The sequence below is a fragment of the Aedes albopictus genome, chromosome 3 (genome assembly GCF_035046485.1).
Source record: "Aedes albopictus strain Foshan chromosome 3, AalbF5, whole genome shotgun sequence".
Lineage (NCBI taxonomy): Eukaryota > Metazoa > Arthropoda > Insecta > Diptera > Culicidae > Aedes > Aedes albopictus.
In genome coordinates, this window is record NC_085138.1 from 381,522,657 (window position 1) to 381,540,036 (window position 17,380).

General features: G+C 42.8%; 1 protein-coding gene across 1 annotated transcript in view; it reads left to right on the forward strand.

Moving 5' to 3' along the window:
- The window catches only part of LOC134289649 (uncharacterized), a 29,686-nt gene extending 23,068 nt beyond the window's left edge, over nt 1–6,618 (forward strand). The window contains exon 3 of the mRNA XM_062855829.1: nt 5,912–6,618. Coding sequence (XP_062711813.1) covers nt 5,912–6,357 — 446 coding nt within the window. The 3' untranslated portion in view covers nt 6,358–6,618. The remainder of the gene's footprint in view (nt 1–5,911) is intronic.
- Nucleotides 6,619–17,380: the final 10,762 nt, after the last annotated feature.

Sequence of the window (17,380 nt, forward strand, 5' to 3'; positions counted from 1 at the left end):
CTCCAGAAATTCATCCCGGGGATTTTTTTTTCTCTCCTGTTGGGGAAATTAAGCCACTGCGTCCAATAGGCTGAACTTTTGTGGCAGGGGTTCCTCCAGGCATTCCTTCAGAAGTTCCTCCAGAGATTTCTATAGGGATTCCTCCAGGCATTCCAGGATTCCATCAGAAATTACTACCACAATTTCTCCAAGAATTTATTTATAAAATCCTCCAGGGGTTCATTAAGAAATTTCCTCAAGAATTCCTCCCAGAGTTTATCCAAGATTTATTCCAATAATTTCTCCTGGGATTCCTGCATCAATTCCTCCTGAGCTTTCTCTAGGAATTCCTTCAAATATTTTTTCAGTAATCCTCCAGGAAATCCTCTTTTAAAAATTTCTCCAAAAATCCTTTCCGGAATTCATTTAATAATTATTCCAGGTATTGCCCCTGGCATTCTTCCAGGATTTCATCCAGGCATTTCTACCACGAATTTCACCGGAATTACCCCAGGTATTTCTTCAGGAATACCTCCGGGAATTTATTCAGGAATGGATCCAGAAATTCCTCCAGGCATTTCTTCGGAAATTCGTACAGCAATTGCTTCAGGAATTCTTCCAGGAATTCCTCCAGAAATCCTTCCAGGGTTTCCTCCAAGAATTAATCCAGGAATTTCTTCTCCTCGGTTTCCTCTACACATTCCTCCAGAAATTATTTCATGGATTCCTCCAGAAATTCCACCGATGATTCCTCCAGTAATTCTTCCACAAATTCCTTCTGAAGGTGCTCCTGGAATTTCTCCAGAAATTCCTCTTCAAATCTTTCCTGGAGCTCACCAGAAATTCCTCTCAGAATTCCTCTAGGTATTTCTTCAGAAATTTCTCCTTGGATTCCTCCCAGAATTCCTCTACAGATTTTTCCAGGAATTCATTGAAGGATTTTTCAAAGAATTGATTTAGGGATTCCTCCTGGAATTCGTCCATGAATAGTTCCATGGAATTTCCCAAGATTTCCTATATAGATTTTCCGCCTGGGAGCCCGCCTGGAAGTAATCCGGAAGTTCCTCCAGGAATTCCTTCTGAGGTTCCTCAGGGATTCCTTCAGAATTCTTTCCAAGAACTCCCCCAGGGATTCCTCCCGGAGTTTTTCCAGGAATTATTCCAAAAATTTCTCCAGGGGTTCCTGCATGAATTCCTCCTGAGATTTCTCTAGGAATTCCTTTCAAGGATTTCTTCAGGAATCCTCTAGGAAATCCTCCATTGATTCCTTCAGAAATTCCCGCAGAAATTTCTCTGGGAATTTATTCAGGAATTATTCCAGGTATTCCTCCTGGATTTCATCCAGGCATTTCTCCAGGGACTTCTCCAGGAATTTCACGAAGATCTACCCCAGGTATTTCTTCAGAAATTCCTACAGGAATTTCTTCAGAAATTGATCCAGGAATCCCTCCAGGATTTTCTTCGGTAATTCCTACAGCATTCCTCCAAGAATTTCTGCAGGAAATCCTTCAGAGATTGCTTCAGATATTCTTTCAGGAGATTTTCCAGGAAATTTTATAGGAATTTTTCCAAGGGATTCCTCCGGAAATTCTTGAAGGTTTCCTCCAGGAATTAATCCATGAATTTCAACTCCAGAGATTTCTCTAGAAAGGGCCCATATACACAGAAAAAATATGTAATTAAAATTCAGCGAGAATTCATGCACATAAAGGGAATGCTAGAGTTAGTGCATATTTACATGAGATATCATGTAAAATCACGTTGCGTTCGTGTGAATTTCCGCCAATAGTCGCGTAACCGGTTGGAGTCCATGATGGTTTACGCGATGGTTGGCAGAAATTTACACGATGGTAATGTAATTTTACATTATATCTCATGTAAAAGTGCACTAACTCTAGCATTCCCTTTATGTGCATGATTTCTCGCTGAAATTTAATTACATTTTTTTTTCTGTGTAACCAAGGCGGTAAACGCACGGGTATTCAGCATGACCATGCTGAGGGTGACGGGTTCGATTCCCGGTCGGTCTAGGATATTTTCGTAAAGGGGCATAAAGTATCTTCGTGCCTGTCACACGATATACGCATGCAAAATGGTCACTGGCAGAGGAAGCTCTCAGTTAATAACTGTGGAAGTGCTCATAGAACACTAAGCTGAGATGCAGGCTTTGTCCCAAAGAGGATATTACGCCAAGAGGAGAGAGAGATTCCTCCAGAAATCCGTCCAGGAGTTATTTTATTTTTTTTATCTGTTTTAACGAGATTTTTAGCCCTAGGCTATTTCATCTCGGGACCCACGCTTTACTTCCCTTCCGAAGGAAGAACTCACATTTTGCGAGTTTTGTCGGGAGTGGGATTCGATCCCAGGTCCTCGACGGGATAGTCAACTGTTCTAACCATCACACCAGGTCCGCTCCACCCAGGAGTTATTTTACGGATTCCTCCAGAAATTCCACCAGGAATACATCAGAAATTTCCTCAAGGATTCCTCTAAGGATTCTTCCGTGAGATTCCTCCAGTAATTCTTGCTGAAATTCCTCCAAGAATTCCTCATAGAATTCCTCCTGGAATTCCTCCAGAAATTCCTCTGCGAATTCTTTTAGAAATTTATCTTGGAATTTCATCAGAAATTTCCCTAATGCTCCAGGAACTTCTCCAGGGATTCCGCCAGGAATTTGTCCAGAAAATTCTCCAAAATTTCGTACCAATTAGTACGATAATAAAAAAAAAATCACATAGATTCATAGATTCTTAAAGATACTCATCAAAGAATTCCTGGAAATTATCATTAAGATTTAATTTTTAAGCGATTTAAAAAAGATGATGTACAAAGCATTGCTATTTATATAATTCTGGTTATATAATTTTGAACAATGATCTTGTAAAGAGTGACAAGTTGAGAATAGTCTCCAATAACTGTCAATTTAAACACATATTATGCCATATAAATGTCTATTACACAAGTTTACAAAATAAAACGAAAGTCGTGAACTTCTGTGAACGACCAAAATTTTTGAAGCACAATTTAGTGCTGATTTCGAAACCGACCTTCAAAAAATTTAAAGTAGAACAGTTTTTGAGTTTTAGCTCAATATCGAGTTTTGTAACTTTTGAAAATATGTAATTTACTAAAGTTCAAATATATTGCGTTTTGTTCAACCAATTTTAAATCTTTTTCCATGAATTAAAAGCTGAATACAATACCATTCGATCATCTGAATACAGGATTTGCGTCAGATTGATGAAATTCAAGATATTGGCGAATTTTGGGGACGATCTTCTTAAATTTTAGCAAAATTCCCAAAATTTTTTGAAGAAATGTATTTTTTTCAATAAGCTAAAACCAACTGAAAAATTCTTTCTCGACGTTTATTTGACATATCATATGTAGGCGAGTTACAGTAAAAATTTCAGCTCAATCGGAGCATTGATTACGGAGAATGAGATGTTTGAAGTGAGCGACTTTGCTTAAAAATAGAACCAAAATCGATTTCAAATCATCAACCTTGTATGGAAAGTCGAAAAAATTTCCGCTCTACTGTAATTTTTTTCCTTCGCGTTTTCGAACTCAGGGCATGATTCTACACCAAAAATGATCATCAGCTTACCGAGTTCAAAAATGCTGTAAACTAGTGTTATAGATCTATGTTTGTCACCACGACAGTGGTTTTCAGATTTTTTTTTAATTTTTGTATATAAAGTCATGAAAAATTTCTGGGGGGGGGGGGGGGGGTGGTGGGGGCTGGCCCCCCAGGGCCCCCCTCTAGTTACGCCAATGATTGTTCCAGATTCCTTCAGGGATTCCTTCTGAGTTTTATCCAGCGATTCTAGAATTCCTTCAAGAATCTGGAAATACAACAGGAATTTTTCTAGTGCTTCTTTGAGGAATTTCTCCAAGGATCTTTTTAGAAATTCAACAAGAGATTCCTTCAGACATTCCTCCATAAATTTCTTGAGGAATTTCTGCTAGTGATTTTGTTAGGAATTTTTCCAGGATTTCTTTGAACAATATCTCAAGGGGATTCAATGATCGCTTAAGTAAATGCTTAAGCAATCCTTTCAGCGACTATTGAAGTATTTCTTCCAGAGATTCCTTGAGAAATTCTCTCAAGATTTCCTTCGGGAATTCCTTCTGAAATTCTTTCAGAGACTCCTTCAGAGATCCCTTCAATAATTTCTCCAAAGATGCCTTCAGTTATGCGCCCAGGGATTCCTTTAGAGTAAAGTGGGGCAAAAGTTCGACCCTAGTTGAAAATTGAACTTTTTTTTCAAAGAATCGAAGCAGATAAAAATAAATGAATACCGTGTGGTGAATCTATAGTATACCATCCATGAGCTAAAATTTTGCTGAACACAGTAACGCTAAATGTCTTATCAATTTTGAGTTACAACACTTTTTGTATGTGTGTGTCTTATTCGAACTCTTGCCCCATTACTGGGGCAAAAGTTCGAATCTAGTGTTTGTGGAATTTCGCTAATCGTAGCACACTATTTTGACACTTTTGTAATATGAATATCTGAAACCACTTGATATTTGATGTTGGAACTGGAATACACTTTAAAGTTCGATCTGGATTTTACCCAATTCAGGGTTAAATTTATTACACCAAAAATTAGTAGTTTTCCGCCAAATCCAAATAAAACAACATTTTTTTCAACTTTGATCGAATTTTCTTACTAATTCCATCATTCTTAGAGATAATATGTATATATTGCACAATTTTAGGTTTTTACCTGAAGTTGCCACATGACTCGAACTTTTGCCCCACAATTCGAACTTTTGCCCCACTATGTGTAAAATATGATTTCCAAATCTTTTTTGCGAGAAGTTATACATGCTAAAGCATCTTCAAAATATACCTAGTTACGCCCCAAAATAAAATATCGAATTCGATTTCATTACAATTCCATTCCATCAGTGGCGATTCCCTAACCTCAACTCTACCTGTTCAACAAGTGTAAATTCTTGATTTTTTTGGACAAATTAACTTGTAATTAGTAGAATATGACGAGAATAGTTGTTTTCGCCCCAGGGATGGGAACACTCACTTGCGAAGAGTTACACTCACTTGCTGTTTTCTCAGCTCAGAAACTTGCTATCAAGAAACAATGTATGGACGACTTTTGCCTTTTGGTTTTGTCTAAAAGTTTGCCGAACGAAGTATGGGTCGCACACGCATATCGAAGGCGTGAGGGAGCTGCGAAGGCAACTCTCCATGAGGTGAATGTAAATTACACTCACCTCGTGGAGAGTCGCTTTCGCAGCTCTGTCACGACTTAGGTATGGGTTTGCGACCCGTACTCTATTCGACAAACTTTTAGACAAAACCACAAGCCAAAAGTCGTCCATACATCGTTTCTTAATAGCACGCTTCTGAGCTGAGAAAACAGCAAGTGAGTGTAACTCTTCGCAAGTGAGTGTTCCCATCCCTGTTTCGCCCATTTCCAAATCGATTTTGATAGCAAATTCTTTGCAATTGCAAGTTTTTGGGTCGTTGAACAGGTAAAAAGTGAGGTTACGAGACGCCACTGCATTCCATGCGTTGGAAGGACCATGACATGTTACAATTTTTTGATCAAAAACCAACATTTTGTCATAATTTTTCGAAATATTGATCAATTCCCATAATTTTTGGAGTGAAAGACTCTTTTTCTAAAAGGCTTTGAACAATCTTGACACCCGAAAGAAATAATTTGAATTGTGCTCAAAAACTTCAAAAGAAACTCTTGCCCCACTCGAACTTTTGCCCCACTTTACTCTAAGGATGTTTTGAGGGATTTCCTTAGCGGTTTCTTCATGGTTCCCTCCAGAAATACTACTAAAGATCCCCTCAGGAAGTCTTCAGGCAGTCCCTTCCGGAATTCCATCGGCATTTCTCCAGGGAAGAACTAAAAAAAAATAAAACCTAACTCATTCAACCATCTCATTCCAGTGGGCTGCACAATCATCCTGGGCATCACGATCGTCATCCCGGTGTGTATGATCGTGTTCGGGGCCGTCTACCTGTACGACTGCCCCCAGGGCGAATACATTCCGGTGTACCTGCTGGTCGGGGGCGGCTTCGGAGTGCTCAAGCAGCTGTTGCACCTGTCGACGCGGGTTCGCAGCCGCGAGGAACAAGCCCTGGAAAGGCTGCGGCAATCACCCACCCAAACGCTGATCAACTGCTTCATGCTGGGGTGGTTCATTATCGGGTCGTTCTGGATCTACCGGATCTACGAGCCGAACTACGATCCGGCCATGGGCAAGTACTGCAACAAGTCGCTGTATTTGTTTACCTTTTGGCTGATCACGTCGGTGTACATGACGCTCGGAATTGTGACGGTGGTGCTGTGCGGAGTGAGTATCATCAGCATTGCCATCCACCGGAGGACATAACAGTTGAATGCGCTGTTTGAGGTGTGAACTGGGTAAGGAAGGAGCTCCGCGTGTACAGGTGAAGAGACAAAGAATATACTGCTTTTGCAACAACAAACTTTCAACGTGAAGCTGTGCGTGTGTAGATTTAACGATCGAGTTCGAGAAAAATTAGCGGTTTTTGGTTATTCCACGTCAAATCGGCAAATTGATTGAATGACTCATGGTTATTCGAAGTAAACGTTCTATTGTTTCCGACACGAATAAAACAATGGAATGTACAAACTAGAAAAAAAACATCTTGTAAATGATATCAAGATTTTTTCCCAAGAATTCATTTCGGAGTTCCAGCAAGAGATCCGAGTTTAGAGTTTTCCGGAGTGCCTTTGGGAGAGCGATGTGTAAGTTTTTCAGTAATTTGTGAAGCTGTTTTTCTTAGAATTCTTTCCAATAGGATTTCAGGAAATTTTTCCTGATATTTTCTGTGGGGTTTCTCGTAATAATTCCTCTGATTGTTCATCGTGTTATTTCATTGCTTCTCCAGAACCAGGATCCCATTAGAAGTTTATCTATGACTCCCAGACCTTACTCAGATCTATTTAAGTGATTCAGGTCTGATTCTCTTCACATTCAAGTGATTCAGGATTGGTCCACCTCATATTCAAGTGATTCAGGTTTGATTCTTTCCATATTCAAGTGATTCAGAGCTGGTTCACTTCATATTCAAGTGATTATGGTATGACTTACTTGATTGATTGATTTGTCTTTATTAAAGAGACTTTCAGCCCTTGGCTGGTTCGTCTCTGACTTACTTAATTTTCAAGTGATTCAGGTCTGATTATCTTCATATAAAAGTGATTCTGGTCTGGTTCACTTCATATTCAAATGATCCAGGTTCGATTCTCTTCATATTTAAGTGATCCAGGTCTGATTCTCTTCATATTAATGTGATTCAGGTCTGGTTCACCTCAGATTTAAGTGATTCAGATTTGATTCTTTCCACATTCAAGTGATTCAGGTCTGGTTCACTTCATATTCAAGTGGTTATGGTATGACATACTTAATTTTTAAGTGTTTCCGGTCTGATTGAATTCATATTCACGTGATCCAGGTCTGATTATCTTCATATAAAAGTGATTATGGTCTGGTTCACTTCATATTCAAGTGATTCAGAGCTGATTCTCTTCATATTCATGTGATTCAGGTCTGATTCAATTCAAATACAAGTGATTCAGGTCTGATTCACTTCATATCCCTTTCGTGACGAACCAGCGCAATTGTGCTGTTGAGCGGTAACAGGTTTGCGTATTTTTTCGTCTGTTCAGACTTTGTTTTAAGTGATGTAAACTGTTTCCATAAATCAACCATTACCCGGCAAGCCAGCCGGTGGAGGTTATGGACGGAGCGTGGTTGTTGAGGGCCGTCAACCGAGGATCCAAAGGACGGTCCGCAATAGAGGTGGCTGAGCAGCAGCTTGGCAAAATCATCGACTTTGCGTCCACTAAGTCGAATATAAGCAAGGACCTGAAAACGGCCTTGCTTCGACTTAGGGCGTCGATCGACAATGCCAAGCAGGAGCACGCGGCACTCGCGTTGCTGACTGCTGCAGCAGCGGAGCCTGCAAATGAGAAAGTGCCGAAGTTTACCCAAACGGAGGCCTTCTCCTTCGCAGGAAGTCCGAATAAGGCGGAAGCGACTGCTCGCGACAAACGGGGCAAGCAATCGCAGAAGCGGGCGAGGCAACCGTCAGGCGAGGAGCTGTCTGGCGGTGCCCGCAAGGCCAGGCGAATCATTACCCCGAAAGTCGGTAATAATGCCGGAAGGTCGGACCCCAGCCAGGGTTCCCGGAAAGCTGGGAAGGGTGGGCCTGAAAAGGCTGGCCCGTCCCGGAACGATGGGAACAAGGGGTTGCGACCGCTAGTGGGCCCTCAACAGCCACAGAGTAGGGCGATCCAAGGGGTGGACCCCCCTTGGACGAAGGTAGAGCGGAAGAGGAAGAAGAAGGCGAATCCGCAGGTAGTAGCGCAGGACGCCAAGCCAAGGCGTAGGAGGGCAGGTGCCAAGCGCGAAAAAGGTGACGCTATCGTCATCAAGACGGAACAGTCCAAGTACTCGGACGTCTTGAAGATGATGCGAAGCGACGCCAAGCTTGAGGGTCTTGGAGCCGACGTACGCAGTATTAGACGTACTCGTACGGGCGAGATGATCCTGGAGCTGAAGCGCCAGAAGGAGCACAAGGGCGCCGCCTATAAGAGGCTGGCAGAAGAGGTCCTTGGTGAGGGTGTGCAGGTGAGGGCTCTGACACATGAGGCGACTCTGAAGGTCAAAGACATCGATGAGATCACCGAAGTGGAAGAGCTCGTCACGGCACTGCGGCAACAGTGCGATGTGCAGGTGGCCGCCGCAGCCGTTAAGCTACGGAAAGGGCCAGCAGGGACACAGATAGCTTTGGTTCAGCTACCTGTGGCGGACGTCAAAAAGTCCGTTAAAATAGGGAGCATAAAGGTGGGTTGGTGTGTATGTCACCTGACATTCCACGAGCCACCAGAGGTTTGCTTCAGGTGTCTGGAACCAGGACACAAGTCGTGGGACTGCAAAGGCCCCGACAGGCGCAAACTGTGCAGGCGATGCGGCGCTGAAGGTCATAAGGCCCAAAGCTGCACGAGTCCGCCCATCTGCATGATCTGTACCGGGAAATCCTCGAACAACAGACATCCGATGGGTGGTCCAAGGTGCCCGGCCTTCAAGAAAGCCGCAGTGAACAACAAATCACAGTGCAGGTAACGCAGCTGAACCTAAACCACTGTGATGCGGCTCAGCAACTGCTTTGTCAGGCAGTTTCTGAGTGGGAGACGGATATCGCCATCATATCGGACCCATACCGAGTACCCGCCGGCAACGGCAACTGGGTCGCGGATGGGACCAGAAAAATGGCGGCGATATGGACGACGGGTAAATACCCCGTTCAGGAGTTGGTGTCTACTACCTATGAGGGCTTCGTGGTCGCCAAAGTAAACGGGGTCTTCTTCTGTAGCTGTTATGCGCCTCCGCGGTGGCCGATCGAGCAGTTCACGCAAATGCTGGACCGCTTAACGACCGTGCTAACAGGGCGAAGGCCGGTGGTAATAGCGGGCGACTTTAATGCCTGGGCCGTGGAATGGGGAAGCCGTTTCACGAACCAGCGGGGTCAGATCCTGCTAGAAACACTGGCCATCTTAGATGTCGACTTGGCTAATGTCGGTACCAAGAGTACCTTTAGTCGAAACGGAGCGGAGTCAATTATTGACGTGACCTTTTGTAGTCCTGGCCTAACAAGTAGTTCGAACTGGAGAGTAGATGATGGCTACACTCACAGCGACCACCTGGCGGTTCGCTACAGTATCGACTACAATAACAGCAGACAGCGGATAGAAGAAGAGGCGGCTAGGCCAAGGCCAAGCCCTCGCAGGTGGAAGACATCATACTTTGACGAAGGGGTATTTAGGGAGGCGCTCCGCCGTGAGCGAAACTTAATCGGTTTAGACGGCGACGAGCTGGTAGCGGTGCTCTCACGTGCGTGTGATGCGACCATGCCTAGGCGAGTCCACCCTAGAAATGGGAGGCCACCGGCTTACTGGTGGACCGACGCGATTGCGGACCTGCGCCGCGCCTGCCTACGGGCTAGGCGGCGGATGCAGCGAGCACGATCAGAGGAAGAGCGAAACGAACGGCGGGTGGTGTTCGCCGCTGCAAAAGCCGCGCTTAAGACCGAGATAAGAGCAAGCAAAAAGGCCTGCTTTGAGGGTCTCTGTCAGAGTGCCAATACGAACCCGTGGGGTGACGCCTACAGGATCGTTATGGCCAAGACGAGAGGTGTGATGGCTCCTACAGAGCAATCTCCAGAGATGTTGGAGGGGATCATTGGAGGACTTTTTCCGCGTCATGATCCTAGTCCTTGGCCTCCTTTCGTAGGACAGCCGGGGACTGGGGCTGGCGATGAGGAGAGGGTCACCGATGTGGAACTTGCGGGGATAGCTAAGTCCCTTAGCGTAGGTAAGGCTCCAGGTCCGGACGGAGTTCCGAACCTGGCCTTAAAAGTAGCTATTGCAGAGGCTCCCGAGATGTTCAGGTCTGCTATGCAGAAATGCCTGGACGAGGGAGTTTTCCCAGAAGCTTGGAAGAGGCAGAGCCTGGTACTATTGCCAAAGGCGGGGAAACCACCCGGAGACCCGTCGGCATATAGACCAATATGCTTGATTGACACGGCGGGGAAGGTGCTCGAAAAGATCATCCTCAATAGAATGTTGCGGTTCACCGAGGGCGAAAATGGTCTTTCGAGTAACCAGTACGGCTTCCGGAAGGGGAGGTCCACCGTAGACGCTATCTTGTCGGTTACAAAAACCGCCGAGAAAGCACTCGAGCCTAAGAGGAGGGGAATTCGCTTTTGCGCGGTAGTGACTCTGGATGTAAGGAATGCGTTTAATAGCGCCAGCTGGTCTGCTATTGCCGATGCGCTCTTGCGTCTGGGGATACCGGAGTACCTGTACAAGATTCTCGGAAGTTACTTTCAGAATCGTGTACTAGTCTACGACACGGAGGTGGGTCGGAAGTGCTTTCACATAACCTCAGGAGTCCCGCAAGGTTCCATCCTGGGTCCGGTGTTATGGAATGTCATGTACGACGAGGTGTTGAGGTTAGAGTATCCAGTGGGAGTGGTGATTGTCGGATTTGCCGACGACATTACGCTCGAAGTCTACGGTGAAACGATCGAGGAGGTAAAGTTGACTACCAACCACTCGATCAAAGTTGTGGAGGCGTGGATGCGGTCCAGGAAACTGGAGCTGGCTCACCACAAGACAGAGGTGACGGTTGTTAACAACCTGAAGTCGGAGCAGCAGACGGAGATCAGTGTAGGAGACTGTACTATCCTGTCAAAGCGCTCCGTCAAACACTTGGGCGTGATGATCGACGATAAGCTTACCTTCGGTAGCCACGTCGATTATGCCTGTAAAAGAGCCTCCACAGCTATTGCGGCACTGTCCCGGATGATGTCCAATAGCTCTGCGGTGTACGCCAGTAAGCGCAAGCTTCTGGCTAGTGTTGCTACATCCATACTTAGGTATGGCGGCCCGGCGTGGGGCACCGCGCTAAGTACTAAATGCTACCGACGGAAGCTGGAAAGTACTTACAGGCTTATGTGCCTGAGGGTTGCGAGCGCGTACCGTACCGTGTCACACGACGCTCTCTGCGTCATTACTGGTATGGTGCCTATCAGCATTCTTATCAGTGAGGACATGGAGTGCTTCGAAATGCGCGGCACAAGAGGCATACGCAGGACTGTCAGGATGGCCTCTATGGTCAAATGGCAGCGCGCGTGGGACAGTTCCACCAAAGGAAGGTGGACCTATAGGTTGATACCGAGGGTAGATAGTTGGATTAATAGGCGCCATGGGGAAGTCACATTCCACCTGACACAGGTCCTTACAGGTCATGGTTGCTTCCGACAGTATCTACACCGTTTCGGGCATGCGGATTCTCCCGAATGCCCAGTGTGCAATGGTTTAGAGGAAACGGCGGAACACGTTTTGTTCGTGTGCCCGCGTTTTCGCACAATGCGTGACCGCATGCTTGCCACATGCGGGGAGGACACAACTCCGGACAACTTGGTCCAGAGGATGTGTAGGGATGAGTTTGGCTGGAACGCCGTTTCAACGGCTATTACCCACATCGTCTGGGAGCTACAGAGGAGGTGGCGCGTGGACTCGGAGAATGGCTAGTCCAGATGCAGTACAAGAGGTGGTCCAGGGGTTCGGAGTCGGCTTCGTAGGTCATACCGGTGCCCTGCGGTCGAGATCGACCCTTACAACGATTAAGTGGCCGCGGAGAGGAAGTCCCGGTAGCGGTGCTGTCGTGGCGTCGGTCTACTGGGTTGGATCCGAGCCCGCGGTTGGAAAGGGGTCCCCGGCAAGGGTCGGGGTAGGTGAGATCCTGCTGTCTGCAACCTACGGGTGCATCTGATAGGGCCTGAAGGGTAGTGATACCCTTCCTTACGGGCAGGTCAGATCGGGTTGCACGTGGGCATCAGTTCTTGATGTCCGCTCAGCAGTAGGGCGCGGGCGGGGTTGACCCTGCCCGCCTTCCGAGGACAAAGGGAGTGGCGAGGACCACTCGGGAAACTGGCTAAGCGCCAGCATGCTACCGTGATGGACTCTCCAAAGCGAGTCATCGATGTTCGTTGCTGCAGGCTACGCAGCTAACCTTGTGGGTGCGATGTGCACTAGCCCCTCTCTGAAGCAATACCTTCTTGGTGGTTCCGGAGAGACGTAGGGTTTGGCGACCATAGGAATGGTTTAGTGGGTACGAGGAGAGAGTAGTCCTGGATTTTACTTTTGTTGTAGAAGACGGCCTGTCAGACCTACACTACCCTAACCTTCTGTTAGGGTGTCTGTTGAGCAGATTATCCCCCTATGGTTTAGAAGGAAAAAAAAAAAAAAAAAAAAAAAAAACCATTACGTATAAAGAAAAAATATCCTTAAGCCGGAAGGGCTTTTTAAAAAGTTCACTGAGAGCTAGGCTCTTGATTTATTGAGTACTACTGAAGAACCGAGTGATGCTTGAGACCATGTCTCGTATTTATACTATGAACTGTGTTACAATTATTTTATTATAATGTTAATCGGAATCGCGAATCGTGTTGTGTCGAGCTGCTGCTGCGAGGTAGTGGTTTTACGATTATCGCTTCTCCGGAATGTTATGGCTGAGATGACCCGGCTGGGCGTAGGGTATTGGACTTGCTGCATAGGCGCGGTGTTAACTCTTCCCCTCTTAAATGACATTGTCCTCAATGTTTGGTGCGATATGGCGTTGGTATGTTTAGGAATTGTTTAATTTCCTTCTGGTTGTCTTTAGCAGGTTCCTTGGTTTGGACTTCAGGCATGTCTGGTAGTAGATAGTGCTGTTGGTGGTTCATGGTTGATGATTTCCTTGAGCTCGGTGTCGTCTTCTTTATGAAATGATACAAATAGTTTATTTGCTGCAGGTTTCCTAGAAAGATAGGGTGATTACAGCTCCAACTATTAGGAAAATAGTCGTTAGTCCGAGTGATCCAAATAGGTGGGTTTTCCATGTCAGAGATTTGTTTTGGAGTGATATAGGTAAGCTGCATTTTGTCTCTGTGTTGTAGAGTTAGATTTTTCAAATATTCCGTTGGTGGTCTGTCTAATATTGATTCTTCTATGACTTGAAGGCCTGTAGTAGGGTAGTAAGGTCTTGTTGGAAGTTTCAGTTCAGCGTTAGCGTACAATTCTCCGTTAAGTCGTAGATTGCATTGTTCGAATTGGATTAAATAAGATCCGTTCAATAGTTGGCTTGTATTGGTGCAATTGGATGATAGTTCTGTTATTGCGTTATTTACCAATATAGTGGCTTCATCGATTCTCTTAATGATTCCGTTTATGTACACTTTTTCGAACTTACAGTTGGAATGTTGTCCGTTTATTAGCTGGGTAATCCATATGTTTGATGGTTCCATTTGAGTTGGTTCACAGGTAAAATATGTATCTTCTTCTCTACAGGAGTTTTTAATTTCGAAAATGTGACTGTCGTTTTTGTTTATGTAATTCTGCGTTAATAAAATTCGTCGGTCATTTCTGATGATGGAATCAATATAATCATAGTCGTATTCCTCTTTTGAAAATTGTGGTACTTTTAAGATGTATGCGATGTGAGTACTATTCAAAGTTACTTGTGCAGTAGATTTTGATAGTAGTTCTTCGAATTATGCAATGTATGTTATTCCAAAAATGTTACAATTTTGTTGAAGTCTCTCATGGTTAATATTTTGCTGCCGGGTATTCCATGTTTTGCCATTAGTATCGCTTCTTCCAGTGTTTCTACTTGGTTCTGGAGTGAATCAATGTTAGATAAGAGCATTAATTGGTTTAATTCCTTTGAATGGTTGAAGAGTCGTTGGACTTCCAAGTTTAGTACTTCGTTGGTGATTTGCGTTACTTCTTGAATGCGGGAACTTATGTCGTGATTGATGAGTATTTGTTTGTTGTTTTGGGTAATCAGCGAGTTAAGCGTGTTGTTGATAATTCGTAAGTCTTCTGCGTCTGGGCTGCCAGCAATCCACTTCCAAGCGGTTCCAATGCTGTTCCATCTCTTTTGTCGTCTCGAGATTGGTTGGAGTTTTAGGAAAGTTTCGTACAATTTGTAACTCTTAATAACTAATAGTTCGCATAAAGGATATACTGTTGAGCTTTTCTGAACTTCGCGGTTGATTTCTTCTATTGTGTTTGATATCTGGATTAGATCAATTGGATGTATTACTCGTACAAATCCTATTTTTACTTTTGCTTTTCCAAGAGGTATGATTGCCAAGGGGTTGTTTGTCAAATCGTGTACGTGTATTAGTGCGTGGGCTGTAGACACGCAGAGGGCGAGTCTGAAATGGAAATAATTGAAGCTAATTATCTCGTGGGGGTTGTTTTCGTAAATTTACTTTATGAACTTTTCTATTGTGCGAATCTATTATATAAGTGCTATGGTCTTCCTTGATTTTAATAGGTTTGTATCTACTTTCGCGTTTGTTTACAGTTTTTATTTTTTCGTATGCGTATGTGTCAGGTTCATATATCTGGTATGTTTTTGGTACAATTTTTCTTCTTTGTTTTTAAATATTTTTATGATTTTTTCATACGTGTTTTGTCTTTCTCTGTTTCTTTCTGGTAAAGGTAAATCATTATCTTCTCCTAGATAGATATATTTTGGAGTTTGTTTTGTAAATGAATGAATAGTATTATTGTATTTATAAACTGCTCTTTGAATTAAAGGAATTCAATGATTTCTCACATCTAGCTATCTCTCGGATAGTTGAGGGACATCGTTCTATTTGACCATTAGTTTCTGATCTGTTTACTGGTGCTTTGAAGATCTGAATTCCTAGATTCCTTATCTGTTGTTCAATGACATTAGAAACAAATGAGCTCTCATTGTCTATTACAATATTTGCGGGTACGTTCCAATCATATAGAAGCTGTAATAATGTTTCTTTAATATCTGCTATAGATTTTGTTTTAATCGGAACTACATTGGGGCTGTCCATTAACTACGTAAGGGTTTATAGGGGGAGGGGGGGTTTACAAAATCTTACGAGCCATACAAATATATTTGGGTCTTCATACAAAAAGTCTTACAAGGGGGGTGGGGGTGTCGAAAACCGTCATAAATCCCTTACGCAATAAATGGACAGCCCCTTTCAAGTATTTGGAGAATTCACAAATTGAGGTAATGAATAGGCTTGTTTGACTGTATGCAGCGATGTCTATGTGAACTATTTCGCCAGGATATTTTGGAGATAATGTTTTGACTTCGAGGAATTTTTGAGGTTTTCTATCATACTTCTCTAATTTGCACACTTCACAAGTTCGTACATAATTTTTGAAAGTTTTGTTTATTGAGGGAAAATAAAATTTCTTGATGAATTGTAATGAATTCTCTCTTGCTTTTCTATGTGCGAAATTATGAATATTTTTTACTTCTTCCAATTGTCGTTCCTCATCTTCTAAATCTTCTACTCTTACTTGGGAATATCTAGCTTTTGTTATACGCGGGTTAAAGTTGTTTTTATAAATTTCTTGAATTTGTCCCATGGTAGGTTCGTCGCACATTATTCCATTTAGAAGATTAGGTGATAGAAATCTTGTTAGTTTGTCTTTGAGAAATTCCATAGTAAATTCTTTTTCTGAAAATATATGTCTATGAAACTTTTCAAAGGGTAAGGTACCCCGGGGCAAGTGAGAATCGAGGGCAAGTGAGACCTATAGCTAGCATTTTTATTATTATTTATTTTTAAGACTAACATTCATTATGGAAAACATAGGTATCACACCTACGGATACTTTGAATACAAAAAATGTTATTGTTTCAACCATAAAGAGACCATATACGTTATTGTCCTCCATATGTAATTTTCAATTCACTAGGTTAGATTGACGTGCTCTACTACATTCGTCGTTCAAAAATAATTTTGTCATTATACAAATACTTTTTCGGTTTCAGGATAGTATTTGGAGTTCTTGCAAATGATTTCAAGCGAAACAGCTGTATTTTATTTTTATTTATTACCTTTAGTTTACTGCTCTCACTTGCCCCAGTGCATTTCGCTACCTGGGGTAAGTGGGACCTATGAGAATAAACAAACACAATTTTATGGGTTCATCTCGCCTTGTCCTGCCTAAGATGAAATTAGCACGAAAGTCAATAAAAATTGACGCGTTAAGTAATCTACTGTTGAATTATACTTTATTACCTCTATTTAGATGATGACATTCTTGTTAAAAATGGTAAAACTATGGGTAAAACAAAAAAATTAAAAGCATGCATTTTTTATGTTTTTCCCTAAATATCTTCCATTATTTTTTTCACTTGACGCTGCATAATGAATTCTTTTGAGCATTCAGGAACCGTCCATAAAAAATTAAAATAGGGAAATGACCTTTTCAAAATTCATGATTTGAAAAAACATTATTTAATGATTGTAAGATTATCTAAGGGAGAAGATATTACTAAAAATCTCGAAACCCCAGATTTACTTTTGGGGAGATTCATCAACTATATAATATAGAGACCAAGTTTCGAAATCTTTTGTCTCTTCACTTTACGGCGCTTTTTGTATAAAAAATCAATTTATTTTGCATGAGCTGCTAGAGTTGATTCAAGTATTTTTTCCCCAGCGATTTTTTATGTGTTACGTAATTTATGCACGATACTATAAATCTCTTCTTATTTTAATCTCTAAAGATAGTTATTCATATAAAAGTTTTATGATTTATTTTACTTTATTTGTTGCAACTTATATTAAGCCCTTTGAACAAAAACTCTGAATAGGTCCCACTTGCCCCGTGAAACGCAGTAAATGAAAATCTGCTACACTTTTCATTATATGCATAATATATGGAATTTTAAAATTTTGAAACAGTTTTAATGCACGTTAATAAGTACAAATATACCAACAACGTCTTTTGGGTTCATTGGAATTATTAAAAAAAAATGTGTTCCGAAA